At 40.5% G+C, this 21,148-nt stretch overlaps 1 protein-coding gene across 2 annotated transcripts; it reads right to left on the reverse strand.

The window, feature by feature from the left end:
• Positions 1 to 25: 25 nt before the first annotated feature.
• On the reverse strand, positions 26 to 21,056 carry LOC122082173 (probable aquaporin SIP2-1). Of its 2 annotated transcripts, none has more exons than XM_042649650.1 (3): positions 20,495 to 21,056; positions 517 to 754; positions 26 to 388 (listed from the first exon to the last, which is right to left on the reverse strand). In XM_042649650.1, the coding sequence occupies exons 1-3, from the start codon at positions 20,777 to 20,779 to the stop codon at positions 312 to 314; spliced, it is 600 nt and encodes a 199-aa protein (XP_042505584.1). In that variant the 5' UTR covers positions 20,780 to 21,056; the 3' UTR covers positions 26 to 311. The 2 variants fall into 2 exon arrangements, with proteins under 2 accessions (XP_042505584.1, XP_042505583.1); XM_042649649.1 differs by having other exon boundaries at positions 494 to 754; positions 20,495 to 21,037.
• Positions 21,057 to 21,148: the final 92 nt, after the last annotated feature.

A 21,148-nucleotide genomic window follows, 5' to 3' on the forward strand; every position in this document is an offset into this window, starting at 1 on the left:
GGTTGGGATCAGCCAAATCATAACCTGGAAGAATTGTCCCGACAGGAAGCTTTACAAAATGGTCTGCGAAGCATGAGCTCGCTCTTAATCCAGGGCTATACAAATGAAGTTTGTTACCGCCAATGTCACTGCACAAAACCCACTTGACAAAGAGAGGATTGACAATAGGAAAATGAAAAGAAATACAAATAATACAAAGCAGCCTGACAACCATTCACTCTGATTTGACGCTCTTGCTAATCTTCTTCTCCTCCTTGAGCTTCTTGGACTGAACAAGCAACCTGAACGTCCACACTCCTAAGAGAGTTGCCTCAATTGGTGCAAGCCAGTATACAAATATATGCTCTTTGGTTATATGATCTCCACGGGCATAAGCCCATCCCATGGCCTATACAAATGAAACATCGAGACAAAAACTGTTGGTCTCCTATTGGAGTTAAAACATCTAGAATAAACAATACCCGCTGATACGATGGGTGGATTAAGTGCTTACAGAGGCAGGGTTCATGCATCCACCTGTCAGATCGGAACCCAGTATATGAAGTGTTAGTTTGGAGACACTCGAGACCCATGCTCTAATGAAAAAGCTGCTGGGGTTGCTTCGAGCAAGTCCAAGTGAGATAATAACAATTGCAAAAGTTAGGAGTCCTTCTGTCAGTGCACCTCGATGGATGTCAACATTCAGGCGGGGACCATGTCCAATTCCAGGAAAGGTATCAATGATATACTTAACCCCAGAAATAGATCCGAGTACCTGAAACAAATTCAGTATCAGTAAATGTGAAACATTTCACTCTCTAATTACAATTCAACGAAGAATCTGTTGAATAAAATGCACCCAAGATTACAAGTTACTTATCAACAATTTTAACTGCTATGCTATCAGTGCAACTGCAATGACTGAAATAATCAAGACCCTGATTTTCCAATGACTTGCATGATGGTTTAAACCTTTTGGTTTCCAATTTTTACCTGTTCCTCCACCCCCTCTTTTGGGGGTTTTTTTCGCTTGATTTAAGTTTGGGTGCTTCTGAGATCTGAAATCAAGTTCTGCTAAGAGATCTGAAATTGGGTTGTGTTAGAGACATGAAGGTTTCTGTCCATTAGCTGGTGATTTGACCTGAGTTTGAGTGATCTGAAGCTGTTTCTGCCTGAGTAAAGCAGGACTTGGTGCTTGCAGTGAGATCTAAGGTTTCAGTCTGTGAGCAATGAGCTGGAGGTCAGAGATCTTTAGGTTTTCTTATCTGGAAAGCTTAGGTGCTGCTGAGATATGAAGGTGATTTCCAAGAAATTTGTAGCCGATTGCCAAGAGTTTCTGAAGCTGCTGTCGAAGTCATTTTGATGCAGGTGCACAGCCTTGCACCGATCCTAACCCATCTGGGTATCCAGATGGAGATGAACCAGGCCCATATTTGAGTCCTTGGTCTAGTAGGATTTCTGATAGTTTATTTAGTTTATTTATGTTATATCTTCTATTTACAAATTAGAATAAGTAGGATTTAGAGAGCCTTAGAGAGTTAGTTTAGACCTTGTTTCCTTTTTGAACTCATTTCGTTTTAGGATTCTTGTTAGTCTTCTATTTTTCCTATGTATATGCTTGCAACCAACATATTGGAATAGATGAATTGAGCTGAGTGTTTGAGAGCCTGCAGTCAGTGTATGATTCTCTTCCCTCCCCCGCCCCATCTCTCTTGCACGATTCCTCTCCCTCCCCTGCAACTCTGAGTTATCTCAGGGATTCTTTCCCTTCCCTACCGGCCCTCCACCACATTTTGGAGCTGTTCAAAAGAGGTGCTATCCAGAGAAGAACCTTATGTGCTTTTTAATAAATGAGTTGAAGGTTCTGCTTGACGTGGGAGTAAAGCATTCCTCCACCTAAAGCTGGAGTTGTGTCATCCGGAGGCTTCTGTTCATAAGCAGAGAGCTGGAGTTCAAGTGATTAGGTTTCTTTCCATGGGAAGTGAGCTGGAATTCTGAAGTCTGGAGGCTTCTGTCTGTAAACAAAGTGTTACACCCGTGCCCTAATTGGCTCTTTGTCGCTCAACGGCTCTCTGTGAATGGCTTTTGACTTAGCGCATCGGCACGACCACCCCCATCTCAGGCCCCAGTAGCGGCAGCGATGGTGAAGGAAGACAAAACTTGTACCACGTAAGTAGACCTCCACCCCGATCCTTCTATTCCACCTTTCTTGAGACCCTATCCTTCATCGAAGCTTGCTGCTGCCTACCTAAACCACTTCACACCGACTCCCTCACGATTCAGTTATCTCTTTCTACCCCACAATCTCCACTCTTTGCAACTCTTTGTAACTCTCTGTTACTCCTCTACTACCAAATCTGAAAAAACCCTACCAGACTACATAACCAATAAATCTAAGAAAATCACCACTGATTCTCCCTTTTGCAGATTTCTCACCTTTCCTGTTATTCCTACCCTCACAGCCATTTCCCTGCTATCCTCTATTCCCACCCAGCCCTACCGCCTACACCTACTCCCTTCCAGTGACATCCTCTCCTCTGATTTAGCTCCCTGTACCCCTAAATACTCTGCCCCATCCGACTCATCACATACAAATCCCTTCCTACAATCCCAAACCATCACTGGTTCTCGATTTACCTTGACCCAACCACTATCCTACACATCTGGTACGAGCTACACTTTCAGGTCTTCACTAATCAAGACCATCTGGTAACTGGACAGTAAGGGATTTTTCTTACACCTATTGTGCTTACTTACCTGCTGTCAATTTGCATTATATATATATATATATGTCACTCTACATCTTGTTCTTTGAATTATCATCACTGCATTAGTGTTTTGATTTTTTGACTAGGTTATGCTATGCATATCATCACTACTTATTCTCGGATGCTTACATACTTAAAGCTGACTCTGCTCACTCATTTACTTTAGTCATTTTGTCGTATCTCCTTTATATGTATCTGTGTGCATACTTGTATCTTGTTGTCTGCATGCCCCGCTGTAGTTGGATAGTATTTTATAGGTTACGTTGTTCCGGTGAGTTGACTGGTTGCATATTTGCTTTTAACTCCCATTCATTATAGCATTTATATATATTGGTATCATTACTACTGGTGCGTCAGGTAGGCAGCCAGCACCGGATCTATTTATATGCAACCAATCAAATGGATCCTATTTTTTTACTACATATCTCTTGACTACTTAATTCTTTTGTTTTCCTACTATTTATATTATGACCTGTGGTACTAATCCTGTGTGTAAGCGTAGTTTTAGATTTGCATCATAGAACATTGAATCTCTGACGGGTGAGAGTCTGGAGTTGATAGATGTTATGTGGCGAAGAAGGATTAATGTCGCATGTGTTCAAGAAACAAGATGGAAGAGCAGTAAAGCTAAGAGGCTGGATGACTTCAAGCTATGGTACTTGGGAAATAAAAGTGAGAGAGGGGAAGTTGGTATAATAGTTGACAAAGATCTTGAAAATGACGTTGTGGATGTTAACAGACTTGGAGATAGGATCCTCACCATTAAGTTGGTGCTTGGCGATGAGATTATTAACATAGTATGCGCTTACCAAAAGCAAGACTTGATGACAGGGTCAAGGTACAATTCTGGGAGCACATGGATGAATTGATGCAGGGTCGGGTTCAGGGGGAGAAAATTATTATCGATGGGGACCTTAATGGCCATGTAGGCAAGGATCATAGAGGCTATTAAGAGGTGCATGGAAGATACGGAGTTGGCGAGAGGAATGCAGAGGGGACCTCAGTGTTGGACTTTGCAATAGCGTATGACCTCTGCATTGCAAATACATTTTTTTGAGAAGAGAGAAGAGCATTTAGTTACTTATAAGAGTAGGTTGCATGCAGGCCAAATTGATTTGTTTTTGAGTAGAAGATCCGATAGACTGCTTTGTAAAGATTGTAAGGTTATACCGGGAGAGAGTTTAATGGCTCAACATCGTCTGGTGGTCCTGGATATGCAACTAAAATAAGTTGGAGGCAACTACAGGGAGTGACCCTAAAATCCTTTATCGATAAAGTGGTCGAACAAGGCACGTGGGACTGTTTAGGGAATACTAACAAGATGTAGACTGCAATGACGACTTACATTAAGAATGTGGCTAAAGAAGTCCTTGGGATATCTAAGGGTGGTAGCGTGCTCCTAGAGAGACCTGGTGGTGGGACAACAAGGTCCAAACCGCCATTAAGACAATGAGAGATAGTTTTAAGACTTGGCAGAGGACTATTGAGGCTGAGGATAGAGCAAGATATCTCACAGCCAGGAATGAGACTAGGAAGATTGTATGGAAAGTTAGGGCAAAGAAATATGATAATCTGTATGAAAACCTTAATACAAGGGAGTGGGAAAAAGAAATCTGTAGGATAGCTAAAATACGAAAAAGGATGAGTAGGGATTTAGACCATGTCAGATGCATTAAAAGTGAGGATGGTAGAGTGCTTCTACGGAATGAGGACATTATGAGGAGATGGGGCAATTATTTTTGTAACTTACTTAATGGAGATATTGTGACTGATAGGGTAGATCCAAATGTGGAGGGAAGTAGACATGAATCCAATACTCTCGATGGGCATTTACTGCAGGTTGGTAAAATTGAGGTTAAAGAGGCCTTACGAAGGATGAATATAGGTAGAACTCTGGTACCAGATGAGATCTCAATTGAAGTATGGAAGGACTTAGGAGGACAAGGGGTGTCCTGGTTAACCAAACTATTTAACAAAATTTTGAGTACAAAAACTATGTTGGATGAGTGGAGGAGAAGCATTGTGGTTCCGATTTATAAGAACAAAGGTGATGTCAAGAATTGCAATAACTATAAAGGCATAAGACTTATGAGTCATTCTATGAAACTATGGGAAAAGGTTATTGAAGCCCACCTAAGAGAGGAAACCAAGATATCGAAGAACAAATTCGGTTTTCTGCTATGGAGATCCACAACAGAAGCTATTCACCTCCTAAGGAGGTGATGTAGATCCACATTATGGGGCTGAGTTATTGCAGGAGGAAAGCCCAGCCCAAGTAACCATCGAACCACTTAAGTGGTTAAGTTAGTCCATAGTAATAAGGGCCCATCGGCTAACATAGATGGGCCCATCGAGTTATGTAATAAGGCTCATTGGCCAGCCTTAAGGGCTATTGGTTAGTAGCTAGTTAATTACCTAGTTTGTCTAGGTTTCTGTTGCTAATTCCTGATAGGAATACAACTCCTAGTTTTGAGTATGACTGCTACAATTGTAACTTCAGCCCTCTATTTAAAGAGGAGCTACTGCAGATAGAAATTCAGAATTGAATAAACAAAGATAATTGCAGTCAATTGCTTCTAAACAGCCGAGATAGCTGTGGGTGAGATGCTCGGGCCGAGATAGCCAATCTCACACATGACTCTCTTGTTTACTTCTTTCTTTCTTTACTTTAATTTTCTGTTACTAGTCATTGTTTGCTGTGGTAATCGATCAAGGAGTGTTCAGATCTGTTAAGGTTCGTAAAGGCCAGAATCGACCAGCAAGAAGTCCAAGTTCTTGAAGTCAATCGATCTCCCATGACTCCCAATTCTAAGATCTGATCAGCCAGCGCTATTAGGGGTTTATTCTACCTTCCAAGTGGACCACTCAATCCACACTTGGAGGCCTGTTGAGGTACTCTACTGCGGTTCTTGAAGATTCCCCAATTTCTCTCTAAAGGTCTGAAATCAAGAAAGTACAATTCTCTCTCACCAGCAGTCAGAAGTCAGAGATCTTTGGAGGTTTTGTTCCTCACCCTAGGGCCTACAATCGACCCTAGTTTGGGCTTCATCTGAGCCCCACATCTCCAACCGCAGGTATCCCTCCATAGCCCTAGCCGCAAGTTATTCTCTTCCTAGGGTTTGGGTCTTTTCTGGTTCTTGCTACTGCTTCGTTCATTGTTCTTATAAGTAGTTCTTTGGGGATTTAATCCTGGTCCTTGTTCCATTGTTTCCCTACTTCTACTTCTGATTTCTGTCAAGACAACTTAGACAGTCATATCTGAATTGTTTGGGCTGTAATTCATTGGGAATAGTTGCCTTGTGTAACCTACTTCTGCATTAGGAGGCTTATAGATGTATTTAGAGCCCACAAAAAGGACCTCCATAGTCTTTATTGACCTAGAGAAAGCCTATGACAGAGTACCTAGGGAGCTTATTTGGCATGTTCTAGAGAAGAGAAGGGGCATGATGAACTATCTAGATATAATTAAGTACATGTACGAGGGAGTGGTGACGAGTGTCAAAACGACAGAGGATCAATGTAACGAATTCCCAATCACAATTGGGTTACACCAAGGATCAGTTCTAAGTCCTTATTTGTTTGCACTCATTATGGATGATCTAACCAAGCACATCCAAGACTTGATTCCGTGGTATATGCTATTCGTTGATGATATTATTCTGATAGATGAAACTATGGAAGGGATTAATACTAAACTAGAGCTATAGAGATCAAGCTTGGAATCAAGAGGTTTTATGATAAGCAGAATAAAGACAGAATATATGATGTGTACCTTCAGTTAAGCTAGTGGGGGAGGGAGTGGTGAAACTTGGGGAATGGGAGCTACCTTAAAGTAACTGTTTTAAATACCTGAGGTCCATCATTAACAAAGAGGGGGATATAGAGGATGATGTTGCCCACAGAATTAAAGTGGTGTGGATGAAATGGATAAGTGTGTTGGGAGTGTTACATAACAAAAGAATGCCTATTAAACTCAAGGAAAAATTCTACAGTGCAGTTATACGACCAGCTATAATGTATAGAGCAGAGTGTCGGGCAGTCAAGAGGAGCACTTTGAATAAAATGAGTGTAGCAGAGATGAGAATGTTGAGAGGGCAGTGTGGTAAGACCAGGAGAGATAGGGTAAGGAATGATTATATTAGAAACAATGTGGGGAATGCACCAATCCAAGACAAGCTCCGTAAGAGCCTATTGAGGTGATATGGCCAAGTTCAACGGAAATCTATGGATGCCCCAGTAATGAAGAGTGACCAAATTCAATTGGATGAAGCTAGAACAGGTAAAGGTAGGCCTAGGATGACTATTGATGAAGTGTTAGAAAAAGATATGCATATGGTAAGGCTTGATTCTAGTATAACTTTGGATAGAGTTTTGTGGAGGACAAGGACCCGTGTTGCCGACCCCTTATAGAGGATGTTTCCATGATGCGCCTTTCACTACTGCATTATCTTTTTCTCTTATCTTCATTTTTCTCCATTTCAACCTCTCTTTTGTGCTTCTTTATTTGCTAATTTCCATATCGGATCCATATAGCCGACCCCATTTAGTTAGGATAACGTTATGATTGTTGATTGTTGCTGTATTAGCTCTAACGCAGGATGTCGTCAGCACCAATGATTTTTGGATTCCAGCAGTCCATTGTTGCAAAGGCAGGGATGACCCTACTTGCCAATGCTTTTCTTGTCTAAAGATTTGGAAGGGATTCAAGCCTTCCAAGCATAAGTAGTGAGTGCCCTAGCACCTCCCCACTTGAATCCCCTCACGTAGTAGAAGTGATGGGGAAGACCTAGCTCACATCCCTAGGGAATCCCTTAGTGATTGGAAAAATATGGACCTAAGTTTATCAAGTAAAGGACTAGGAGGACCACTGGAAACAACACCTGAATCAGGTGACCTCAACCTGGTGGTGCTTGCTGTACTGAAATGGCTTCGATGCCCATGGGCCCCGCTACGCGCTTTGTGGCCAGCTCTAACCAACCTCCCACACTACTTTACACTCTTCCCTATGACTTGCACACTATGTGAGTCTAAGGAGGTGGACCGCGTGTCCTGACCAGCAACTTAACCCGTTTTGGTCCCGAACAAGCGCGAAGGCAAGCAGACCCCAAGGCCTTACTTTATGTAAGTGAGAATTGAGTTCATTTCTCATTTCTCACCTGAAAACCAATGTGGGCGAGGGAGAGAACAAAGGAGAAGAAGAAGAAGAAGAAGAAGAAGAAGGAGGAGGACGAGGAGGACGAGGACAAAGAGGAAGGGGAAGCCCTGGCTATGCGTGAGGTTGTTGGTTGCCGCTAAAGGTAGATCCTACCTTCCCAAACCCTCTTTTCCCTTCATTTTTTATCTTTGCTATTTTAGCAAACCATGGATTCGTCGGGTCAGAGGGGTAAGCCTTGACCCCGGTGCTTTCAAATAGTGGGGTTGGTGTGCATTGCACTCCCCGGCATGATACCCGAGCTCAAAGCATGCTATATGAGCTCCGAGCTCAATAAGACGTGGGAAGACCCCCTACAATCTCTACGGAACAAATCCCAACGATCAGGTCCGAGTTGGCACAACCCCAAAAAGTTGTTAAACTTTTGGGTTTACCACCGTTAGGATAGGGTTTATCCGGTGAACTAAGAGCTCTTAAGTGGCTTCTGTTCAAGCCACCGCATTCACACAGGGTTAATCCGATGACCTGATCCCTGGATCTGATGACTTGATTATATGATGACCCCTGAGACCTTAATTGGTCTCTGCCCATGTCATTGGATTCATACAGTGTCAATCTGGTGAAATATTTTGTCAATCTGATGACCCAAATCCGGTGACATTTTTGAACTGTCAATTTTGACTATACTGATACTTTTGGGGGGGACACTGTTAGATGTTCACCTTATGGTCTACAAATGAGGTAAGTGGTGGTCTAACTTTCTTTTGGAGTGTTTTAACATTTTAGAACTATGTGCAAGCTATAGCAATCATGTGTAGACAATTTCAACTGTTTTGTGGTCCAAGTCATTAGTAACTGATGGACAATAAATTTGAAGACAAGTCTGGCACAAACAATATTTCACAAGTAGTAGAGAATAAATCAATTGTTCCACACCCTTGAATAGGAACTTGAGTTCCATTTGCAATGGCAATAGAAGGATGAGACACATCAGAGATAACATGAAAATTAGATGAACCATAAGAAATACTGCACATATGATCAATGGCACCCAAATCAATAATAAAATAATTATGTGTAGGTAAAGTGGAAAAGGTAAGAGAGTTACCAGAATGAGCCATATTCCCCGAGTAAGAAGTAGAAGTTGCTCTTTCGGCTCAATCCCTTTATCTATACTGGGTCGCAGATGAGGATATAAAATCCAACCAACGGTTTTTAGAGTCACCATCCTTATCATAATGTTCACAGTGATATTTGTTACATTGAGTTTTTCTTTTATCCTTCCTCGTAGTAAACTAATTTGTGGTACCAAGTTGCTAGCTTTCTCTAACCGTCGCATTGATGGGCTGAGTTTTCAACTAAATCTCCCCCAGTTTTGGATTGTGATCACATGACGTCAAGTCTCCCCGGCCCCATTAGCCTTGCATAATATTCTCTTCATGGGCCTCAAGGTTTTAAAACGTGCTGTTCTTATCATAATGTTCACAGTGATATTTGTTACATTGAGTTTTTATTTTATCCTTCCTCGTAGTAAACCGATTTGTGGTACCAAGTTGCTAGCTTTCTCTAACCGTCGCATTGGCAGTATGGGCTGAATTTTCAACTAAATCTCCCCTAGTTTTGGATTGTTCCCTTTGGATAATGGCATGCATACACAGTGGCAAACGGAGGAAAAGAAGAACTCATGAGAATTTTCCTTCTATAATCTTCAAATTCTAGTTGAATATTGGCCAACATATAACGCCCCGGCCCCATCAGCCTTGCATAATATTCTCCTCTTTGGCCCATGGGCTTCAAGGCTTTAAAACGTGTTGTTCCATGTTAAGGAGGCTATAGGTTATTAACTAGCCCAGTAATTTCTCCCTAGACGATGTGGGACTAAAGTTTACACACCCTCACTGATCTTCCAAACCCTCTGGTACTTGCCGTATTCTTGGTGGAGACACCTCACCGATCTCCTAGGCGGGTCTAGTACTTGTTGTATTTTTGGGTGTCACACAACAGTTGAAAAAAACGATCCTATTTTTCACGATGAATATAGTCCTTGACATTTTGAGTAAAGGGGTGAACATGTTGAATTATAATAGAACTGTATAACATGATTTACTTTATTTGATCTGTATGTGTTTTGAAATGTGTGGCAGCATCTAGTGTGGCCGAGGTGGTTCCGATACCGTGATCGCCGCGTGGATAATTGCATCATTAGACTTAGATATGGTTGTGAATGCACAATGTGCCCAATCGTAATTCTGGTATCGTGTACGCCATGGCCATACGTGGAAATGGGTGTGTAGTTTGGTCGATGGTAATTCCGGTACCGCGTATCTCATACTTAATTGCTTGTATGCTAAATAGGCTTGGACATGGATGCAATATGGCTGATGGTAATTCCAGTATAGTATCCATACTATCTGTATCTTTATGGAAGGCATGTAATAAATTGTGATTAGGTCTCATTCCCCATTTTACGTTCCCTTGCCAACAGGGGTAAGGTGTTGGATAACCCAACTGTGATATGTTTGGTGAACCCTTTCGGAATGTCACTTCTGTGGTACGATATGATTGTTTAGTCTGGCATGGCCAATGGTAATTCTGATGCCGTGACTTACAGGAGAGATTATCAAGGGTTTGGGTGACCGATGGTCGCATTCCAGGACTAGAAACTCCTAATCACGACTAGGGTTTGTATCATTGGGTGACCAATGTGCGATTTCCAAAACTAGGGATACAACCTAATATGTCGTATTAGCATGAACCCGACTTAATTGTATGTTAGGTGGTTCAAAGTAAAATGAATTGCATCACTCTCGCATCATGGACTATGTGTATGTGCTTACATAAACCCCACCCTCACTAAGCTGGTTGTAATTCACACCACATGCATGCTACTCTTTAAATGACGATGCAGGTACTGTCGTGCCTCTGGACAGTGATACCTCTTCCTTTATGGCCAAGTACGGTGGCGACTGGTGGACACCAGAGCCTGATAAGCATGACACAGATTGTGCTTGTGACATCTGTGCATTTGCCACACCTTGAGCTGAGTGTTGGGCTGCCGTCATTTTTGATACCATATTTTTGGATGGTATACTTTTTGGATTATTATATGTATGTTTTGACAGATATGAAAAGAATAACTTGTGTTATGTAAATTTTTAACGTTAGTTGTTTCCCAAACGGAAATATGTTATTCCGCTTCTAATATACTCTGATTCCACTACGATGATTTTAGTTGGTTCAGTAATGATGTGATTGGGACGGTTATGGTACTGCTATCAGAGATCCTGGTAGAGATATAAGACGGGTAAGCGTCTTATTCACACCGCTGGTATCCTAGCGGGAGCCGGGTGTGACATAAAGAGCTGGAGTTCAAGTGTTCTGTTGGTTTTCCAGATCCATGCATGGTGTTGCTGTTCGTGGAGCTGCTGTGCGAGGTATTTCTGTGTGTAGAGCTTCTGTGTAAGGTGCTATTGTTCAAGGAGGGTTATTTGATCTGAAGTGCGGCTACTCAAAGAAGGCATTTCCAGATCTGTAAGTACTTTTGGATCTGAAGGAACTGCCAAGTGTCCAAAGCAGTATGTGCTGCTGTTTCTGCAGTAGGTTCTGTTAGTTCTGATAGTGATATTGATCTGAATGTGTTTTGGAACTGCTGGTTTAAGAGATTTCTTTCAAAAGTGAGAGGTTGGCTTGATAATGACTGAGCCTCCTTCTGAGGAGCTCCAGATTTGGCACCGTTTCCTGTGCTGGGTAGGGAAAAGGTTCTGCCTTCTACCTCAGCTGAGGTTACTGTTTCAAATGCTTTACCCAGGGGGGGGGGGGGGGAACCTCTTCCATCAGTAAACTCTATTCTGTAGGGAGATGTATTCTCAATAGATGGAGGCAATCCCGAAGGCAATGCATCATCTTCTTTTACCGCCAAAGGGTGGGGTTGATCTTCTCTCTTCCTCAATGAAGTTGTGTTCTTTCAAGAGTCGAAGAGCTAATGCAATTTCTTGGTTCACAATAGTTAATTATGGTTACTTATTCTGTAATTTCTTTTTATTATTTATTCAAGTTGATATAGTCATAGGACCTTGGGATGCACCAGTATGAAGGAGTGACCTGATTCAGATTGAAGGGGCTAAAAGAGCTAGGGGCAGGCCTAAAATGACCCTAGGAGAAGTAGTGAGGAAAGACATGACTATAGGAATGTAGAACTAGGATTGACAAGTTAACCTAATCCCAGTGCTGTAGGATACTATCAAAGAACAACCAACAATCAAGGAGAACAGTAGGACAAACAGATCAGACCAAGCGAGAAGTCAGATCTGGAATTCAAGTTATCAATTCCCAAAATTAGGGTTTCTGAGATCAGTAATCAGATATCAAGAGTATAACAGGGACTGGAATAAGACTCAATAAACATGAACAAACATCAAGGGGAACAATAGGAATCAGAATATCCCTATTGATCTCAGTCCTAAGCCTGATAATCCACTACAGGACAAAATAGGTGATTTCCCATATCTCACAATCCACAGGTCAGAGGGACCTGAAAGTCGAGTTGCACCTTAGGTGAGGGGTGACTCGATCAAAAGGGCAGCCCAAGGAGGTAATTTTTGTTGTCAAGGCATGAAACAATATCACAAACATTCGCCCTCCTTGTTTCATCTTAATGATGTTCCATGCACCATCATATAGTATCCCTGCCTTATGCTGCTATAGAACAGCCTGTCTCATAGCCGGAGGAGGAGAAATACGTTGTTGTGTCAAAGTATATCCGTCAACGCATGAAACAATATCATAAATTTTTGACTTGGTTCATCTTAATGGTGTTCCATGCACCATCATATAGTATACCAGCCTTATGCTGCCATAGTTGCCCTAAGGATACATCACAATGCACTAGTGGGCTAAATAGGCAAGGCACCTGGTCGTGCAGTGACCCAAACTGTAGGTCAACTCATATGAATACATCGGCTTCTTCTCTAGCATTAAGCCCAAAACCTCGCATAAATTTTCTTGAAAAGTTGCTTTTGCAGGAGGTTAATTGCTCGAACTAGGATTCCCATTGAATCTCAAATCCAATAAAGGGATTACTTTTTTCCACAAAAATCCAGTCTTAGTCTTCATTTCAGCAGAGACTATAGAGATGTTTTAGAAAGAAAAAAAAAAGGGCACCGTAAGCATTGTTATTTATTAGATTGTTTTTAAGTGGAACATTTCCTCATCTTAGTAGAATACCTTTCTGTCAAAAAGAAGGGAGCTTTCTCTACTAGTCGATTGGGGAAGGAAGTAAGGTCAGTTGAATTGGCTTCAACCTCATCATCATGACAATAATTAGTGTCATCATTAGATGAGGAGGACAAGCCTTATAAGCCTCCACGCATTCTTGTCATCCATAATTGCCAAAGTCTCAATCAACCATGGTCACAAACGGGGTTGTTGGGGCACCTGTTGCTAAAGTGACCTTTCTCACCACAATTGCAACAAATGGTGTTCTTTAGCCACTTTCTACCCTAAGAGACCTCAGGAGTTCTTTCTTCAACCTGACGGGACCCATCTTTCCTTTCTTCAGTTCTGGATGAAGTCCTATAGACTAAAGAAGTCTTACTCATTTCCTTCAAATGACTCCACTTTTTTTTGGCTGACTTGGCATATGCAGCTGCCACATCAATTGCTCTAAAATCTCCGTTAGCAAACTCTAACCAGATCTCTGCATTAGCTCACTGATATACCGCAACACCCATTGTTGATCTGTTTCCTAAGCCTACATCTGGAAGACAACTTGTTAAACTCAATAACATAGGAAGCCTATCCTTGCTACTTTGCTGAAAATTGACAATCTTGTGGAAGAGTATTGTCTCAAAGTTCGGAGGAATAAATTTCTCGTTCAATATTTTCTTAAAACATGGTTTAAAGTATCGGAGTGTATTGTACCGTATCGGCCAATATGTATTGGTATCGGTCGGTATCGATATGATAGTCACCAATACGATACATGTATTTTATAAAAAAAATTGTGTATCAATGAGTATCGTAGAGTATCGCACGATACATAACCATCAATACTCAATGCTACGTACATTTTCCTGAATCAATGAAAGTTTAAGGGCATTGGTATGTATCAAACCGTATCGGCCAATATGATACTTCTACAGATCGATACGCTTGATACATCTCTTTAAAGGGGAAAAATGCCTTTTATGATACTAGAATTGTGACAGATGTTGTGAGGCAATAATAGGCAAGTGCACAACATCATCGTAGTCACTCCTATTCTTAAAGAACCTCATCCTTTAAAACAATTCAATTGAATGCACTTATCTCTCAATACAATGTTGTCCATTTTAGTGTTTATGCATGTAAGAGACCTCATCCTTATGAACACTTTCAATTGAATACACTGATCTCTCAATATTGTGTTCTCCATTTTAGTGTTTATGCATGATACTATGTTATATATTGTTTTTTTATACTATTTTTATGCAAAAGTGTATAAAATGTGTATCATGTCCATTTATGTGTATCTTTAGTATATATTTAGCATATTTTAGCGTATCTCCAATATGATACCCTTCGATACGTATCTCAAATTTGCTTGACTGATACGACGGTCGATACCGATACTTTATTCCTTGGCTACATAACCTCCCAATTTGTGACCGATTCAAGTCATCTAATGATGAATTTTAACATGAAGGTCAAGGTTCCAGAGTTCGACGATGAGAAGGAGCCTGAGGATTTTCTTGATTGGTTGGCTACAGTTGAGAGGATTTTCATTACAATCCTTCCTAGATGAAAAGAAGTGTGAGCTCATCCGCATTAAATTCACAGGTTATGCCTGTTTGTGGTGGGATGACTTGCTACAATAAAGATTTATTGTAACAAATTCATCATTAAAATATGCTTGTTTAATTAGGAATAAGCCTAGGGTTGGGTTCCATAAATGTTGGGCCTTTGATCCCAAGTGTTTTGAGTGTAATAGGCTACTTTTAAGGGCCTAAACTAAGGGTATTATGGTTGCATACAGGATTAACTAGTTTGTTTCCTTTTTCATTAGTTTCCATTTTAGTTGAGTTCAATTTTAGTTGTTAGTCTTTATTATTTCTTAGGGGTTGAGCTATCAGTTGAGTCAAGTCATTATTTTCCTTTTTTAGTTTGCTTCTATTTTCAGTTTTTAGAAACATATGCAATAGGCAATCAATTATGGGCTTTCCTATTTTGGAACCTTCCAATTGTTAGATTGTATTCCCTCCCCCATTATCACTATTAATACAAAGCAAGGGGGCTCCCACATACAAAACAAAATTTGTTGTTGTTGTTGCTACTTCTCTGCTGAGAACTTGCTTTGTGTTTGATCAAAGTAGATGGACTGGTGTATAATCTGGTGACTCTTTCCGGTGTGAATCCCAAGAGGTTCTTCTCACTATTTTGATGCAGTTGCACGATGGACTTAGGAAAGAAATATCTTTTGATCTGATTTTCTATTGTTTTAGAAATAATTTCTTTTTAAATTAGGTAGCTTCTAATTTTAGAATAGTTTCCATTTTCAAGTAGTTTCCATTAATTGTTTAATTTTTCCTTTATATTAGTCATGTAATAGAGAAGAACTCAGTTTTTAGTTTTGAAAAATAAAAATTTGATTAAGAGTTTAGTATGAAAACCATGGTTGCCGATTCCCCCTTCTTCTTCCTCTAAAATTTTCCAATTTCTTTTTTTTTTTTTCTTTTCATTCTCCTTCTTTTCATTACTCTTTTATTTATTTTGGTCACTGTTTTCCTGTCTCTGTTGGGTGGTAAAACCATCAAATAAAAGGGAGCTTGCTGACCCTTGTTTTGTGATCGATTGAGTCAGAGGTTTGGGATGAAGGAAGCTGCCTTGGAGGTGACTCAAATCGAGTAACATCAACCCCAAAGCTTTGATCCTGTTGTGTGAATCGATCGATTGCAGATCTGGTCTCTGTTTCTCGCCTGAAGAAAACTCAGAATTGGAATATTAGGTCTAAGTTCTTTGTTTGACATTTGTGAGGGAAAGAACCGACAGAGCTGGTGATGTATTGAACCTGCATGTGATCTTCCATGTACCTGAACCTTGTTTGAAGAGCTGGGTCGAGTTGAAGATGACTGGCTGCTGCTGGTCTTGAGTTCCATCGTGGCCTAAGGCTGAAGAAGACCTCAGAAATTAGGTTTTACATCCTTACTTAATCAAATTCCAGATTTACCCCTTATCTTCTCATTTAACTTATTTTACTTCTTAGTTCCAATTCTACCCCTCCCCATCTTGTACGTTGCCTTCCCTTTGAGATTTTTCTTATGTTAAGAGTTACCCCAATTTCCAATACTGCCCCTCTCTTCTTCCATTATCTTCTATAGCCCCTATCTTTATTTCTAATTCCAGAATACTCCTCCCTCATCACATATTATTCCTTGTTTGCCATTTACTAGCTTGGTGACTTATAATTACAATTCTGCCACTCTTTATTAGAAACACCAAATTAATTCCAGAACTGAGTTTCCTTTGGGATTAATTCCAGATCTGTCCTCATTCAGCTATTTCACTCAAAAGGGGTTTTTTGCGTTGTGCCTTAAATTACATTACTGCCATTGATTTGTTTAAATTGAATTATTTGTTAATTGTGGGCCCATAAGCGATCCGATTTCAATCTCTTGGAACCCGGATCCGCATCAAGTGGTATCAGAGCAAATTTTCCTGCAATTTTCTATGGTAAGTCACATCACCAATGCTGAGTTGCACAAATTGTATCACGAGTTAGCGGAGAACCAACAGAATACTGATGCTAGGCTTGAGAGGACTGAAGCCAAGTTTGATAAGTTTATGGAAGAGATGATTGTTTTTATGAAGAGGTCCGACAAATGAGCTGAAGAAGGATCCTCTACATTACCTCCTCAGCTCAACACTTTACGGATCGAAGATACACCTCAGAGGCAGCAACCTGATCCAGTTGTTCCCTAGGATATTACCCGGCAATTTTCTAACAGAGATTATGGCATCAAACTTGAGGTTCCTGAGTTCAGTGGTGAAAAGGGACCTGAGGAATTTCTTGACTGGCTTACCAAAGTGGAGAGAATTTTTGCGCATGAGTCTCTTCCAGACGTGAAGAAGTGTGAGCTCATCATCACCAAGTTTATTGGATATGCATGTTCATGGTGGGATGATGTACTACATGCAAGGTTTGTCAGAAAACTTGGACCCGTTACCAATTGGGAGGTCATGAAGCAGATCCTAACAGAAAAATTTGTTCCTCTTAATTATGAGAAGATAATGTTCCATAAATTACTTAACTTGCAACAAGGGAACAAAGATGTGGATTCCTACACCCTCGAATTCCACAAACTGTCTTCAAGGTGTCGACTTCAGGAAACAAACCAACAACGGGTGATGCGATATATCAGTGGGTTAAGTACTGAGATTCGACTTGAGGTGGCTAACAATGATTTCAGGTCTGTTGATGTGGTAGCAGCTCATGCCAAGACAGCTGAAGAGAAGTCCATTTATTGGAAGGGTATGCTCAAAACTTCTTCAGTTTATAGACCTCTACCACGTATAGAGGAAAAGAAGCCTGAAGCTCGCAGAGTTGAAGAAAAAAGTTCAGAGTTCAATAAGGATAGTGTTGGGGTGAAGAATATCATATGCCATAGTTGTGGCGAGAAGGGTCACTATTCCAACAAGTGTCCCAACAGGACTCGTTCTGTGAACGTAGCAGAGAAGCAGCCAACAGAGAAAAGTGAAGATGAATCTCATTTATATCCTTATCCCCTCGAGGACGATGATATTATTGATGATGAAGATGAGGATGTAGAAGCTCATTCAGCTAGTCTTTCATCCTTTTCGAATAGACTAGTTGATAAGGCTCCTCTCTTCAGACAGAAGGGTATTCTCCTACACGACTCCGACCATACTGATGTTTATGCAGTTGTTGATACTGGGGCAGAAGCAAACTTCATATCTGATGAATTTGTTCGGGCACACAACCTTCCACAGAAGCAACTTTTTAAGAAGATTCACATTCGAGGTTTTGGACCCACAACTCGAGAAGAGGCCACTACAGTTATTCGAGTATACTTACAGTTTGGGCCGATACAGTACCATGTCACCTGTTTGGTCACCCCATTGGCACACTGCGACATTCTTCTAGGGCGACCTTGGCAGCGACATGCAGGCATTCTCTATGATGGTGCACGGAACACCATCAAGGTGAAGCAAGGAGGACGTATGTACTTAATGAGGTCACACGCATTATCAGACATGCCACGTCGTCAACTGACTCCTGCTTTAGTGACACGTCAGCCTACTCTCCCTCCTCTTGGTGTTATGTTCCTATCTTCTGCTTTGAGATACGTACCACCTCATCAGCGAGCAACTTACAAGGGTTTCTTGGGAGCACGACCTAACTCGACGGAGTCGAGTTCTTTTAAGACCGGGAGAGCGGATGCAGTTGCACGATGGACTTAGGAAAGAAATATCTTTTGATTTGATTTTCTATTGTTTTAGAAATAATTTCTTTTTAAATTAGGTAGCTTCTAATTTTAGAATAGTTTAAATTTTCAAGTAGTTTCCATTAATTGTTTGATTTTTCCTTTATATTAGTCATGTAATAGAGAAGAACTCAGTTTTTAGTTTTGAAGAATAGAAATTTGATTAAGAATTTGGTATGAAAACCATGGTTGCCGATTCCCCCTTCTTCTTCCTCTAAAATTTTCCAATTTTTTTTTTTTCTTTTCATTACTCTTTTATTTATTTTGGTCACTGTTTTCCTGTCTCTGCTGGGCGGTAAAACCATCAGACAAAAGGGAGCTTGCTGACCCCTGTTTTGTGATCGATTGAGTCAGAGGTTTGGGACGAAGGAAGCTGCCTTGGAGGCGACTCAAATCGAGTAACATCAACCCCAAAGCTTTGATCCTGTTGTGTGAATCGATCGATTGCAGATCTGGTCTCTGTTTCTCGCCTGAAGAAAACTCAGAATTGGAATATTAGGTCTAAGTTCTTTGTTTGACATTTGTGAGGGAAAGAACCGACAGAGCTGGTGATGTATCGAACCTGCATGTGATCTTCCATGTACCTGGACCTTGTTTGAAGAGCTGGGTCGAGTTGAAGATGACTGGCTGCTGCTGGTCTTGAGTTCCATCGTGGCCTAAGGTTAAAGAAGACCTCATAAATTAGGTTTTACATCCTCACTTAATCAAATTCCAGATTTACCCCTTATCTTCTCATTTAACTTATTTTACTTCTTAGTTCCAATTCTACCCCTCCCCATCTTGTACGTTGCCTTCCCTTTGAGATTTTTCTTATGTTAAGAGTTACCCCAATTTCCAATACTGCCCCTCTCTTCTTCCATTATCTTCTATAGCCCCTATCTTTATTTCTAATTCCAGAATACCCCTCCCTCATCACATATTATTCCTTGTTTGCCATTTACTAGCTTGGTGACTTATAATTACAATTCTGCCACTCTTTATTAGAAACACCAAATTAATTCCAGAACTGAGTTTCCCTTTGGGATTAATTCCAGATCTGTCCTCATTCAGCTATTTCACTCAAAAGGGGGTTTTTGAGTTGTGCCTTAAATTACATTACTGCCATTGATTTGTTTAAATTGAATTATTTGTTAATTGTGGGCCCATAAGCAATCCGATTTCAATCTCTTGGAACCCGGATCCGCATCATATTTCTTCTTCTTCTCTCAAGTACCTAAGGTGCTGCAGATCTGTCCAAGCTCTACAGGTATTAGAATCAATCTCACTCTCAATTCTACCCAGAATTCCTGTTAGTTTCCTAATTGATTCCCTTACACCTGAGACACTTTCAGCCATCACCTTGGGCTGAAACTTTGGTCGAACCATCCCCTTCTCTAGGCTGAAACTCGATCCTAGTTTGGGCTGATTCAGACCATCAAATCAGAACGAAATACCAAATATCAAACAGATATAACAGGAAAATGAGAAGAATTAGAAAAGAAGAGAAGGACAAGGGGTTCAGATCCGTAATGAGCCACGCATACCTGAATCGAGCATGGAGAGAGAGAGAAGAGAATGGGAAAAATGTACGACCAATTGTGGCACCAACTCCCACCAAACTTCTATTCCTATGTTCAACTCAATCTGATTATGCCGATGGAATACATGCATATTTAAAGACTTGTAAACAGAAACTAAACCTACTTAGACTCTAGGACTGAAGTAGAGATTGATTCAAACTCTATAAATCTATAAACATGAATAAAATAATTAAAGAATATTACAAAGCACCAAGACCCAAATCAGATGTCAATAAAACAAATCCAATTTGATCCACCAATGCACTAGAACAAATCATTCAACAGAATCAAACGTAAAACATCAACCAACCCAGAATCCAATAAAAAAGGAACCAAATGCAAACTAATGCTACACAATACAATATTCCATAAGGAAGGTCAATTCAAATGACCACCAATTCAAACAAATCAAAACCAGATTCATATTTTAACATACTAAACAATCTCAATTAAGATAATAATCAATTAAACAAAAACTCAAACCATATTTCAAATCAATAAAGCATGTAAAACGCCAAATCAACTAATTCAACAGTTAATATCGAAGGGAATTTTGACCTGAGCAGGAATCCTTGCACCAACAGTGAATAGAAATCCAGTGAAATTCCCAGAAATAGCACCCGACAATACGGTGAGAGGATTGTAAGACCCACCACTGCTTATCTTACACAACCAAGCAAAGAATAACATACTCAAGATTGACAGAGAAGCCTTGAGGATTTCTCCTTTGGTTTCAAAACCGAACCCTAGAATATTGTAAACAAAGAACTTGATGAGAGCCCCTGACCATACCCACATGAAGGAAAGGATAAAATCCGACAAGATCAGCCGCATACAAGCCATTAAATATGTGCGGTTCGTCTCTCCTCGAAGGAATAGTTTCTTGTTTACTAGCTCCTATTAAATAGCCGTAGAAGAAGAGGAGATCCAGGGTGGAGGAATCTGACATTTAAGGTGGGAAGATAACGGGCTGGTTGAACGTTTGGCCAATTTTGAGTTTTTTCTGGGGTAATCAACAGCGCACTCTAGAGAATCTCAGTATTATAGAAATGCCCTGCTTAATACCAAATTGCCTTCAAACACCCAAACACACCTTGCTCTTGCATAATATACCTCAAATGCTGACTTCAGCAGTTTTTTTTTTTTTTTTTTTTTTTGGTCTAAATACCGTATTACCCTTAAAAAAGTTGCAGGTCGACAGCCATCACCCTA

Source organism: Macadamia integrifolia, chromosome 6, assembly GCF_013358625.1.
Source record: "Macadamia integrifolia cultivar HAES 741 chromosome 6, SCU_Mint_v3, whole genome shotgun sequence".
Taxonomy (NCBI): domain Eukaryota; kingdom Viridiplantae; phylum Streptophyta; class Magnoliopsida; order Proteales; family Proteaceae; genus Macadamia; species Macadamia integrifolia.

Excerpts from the sequence above, each read along its gene's own strand:
- LOC122082173 (XM_042649649.1), bottom strand. The coding sequence starts at position 20,779 with ATGGCTTGTATGCGGCTGATCTTGTCGGATTTTATCCTTTCCTTCATG. Across the intron at positions 755-20,494 it reads GTGCAAGGATTCCTGCTCAG|GTACTCGGATCTATTTCTGG; the intron begins GTCAAAATTCCC and ends AATTTGTTTCAG. Across the intron at positions 389-493 it reads GATGCATGAACCCTGCCTCT|GCCATGGGATGGGCTTATGC; the intron begins GTAAGCACTTAA and ends TCATTTGTATAG.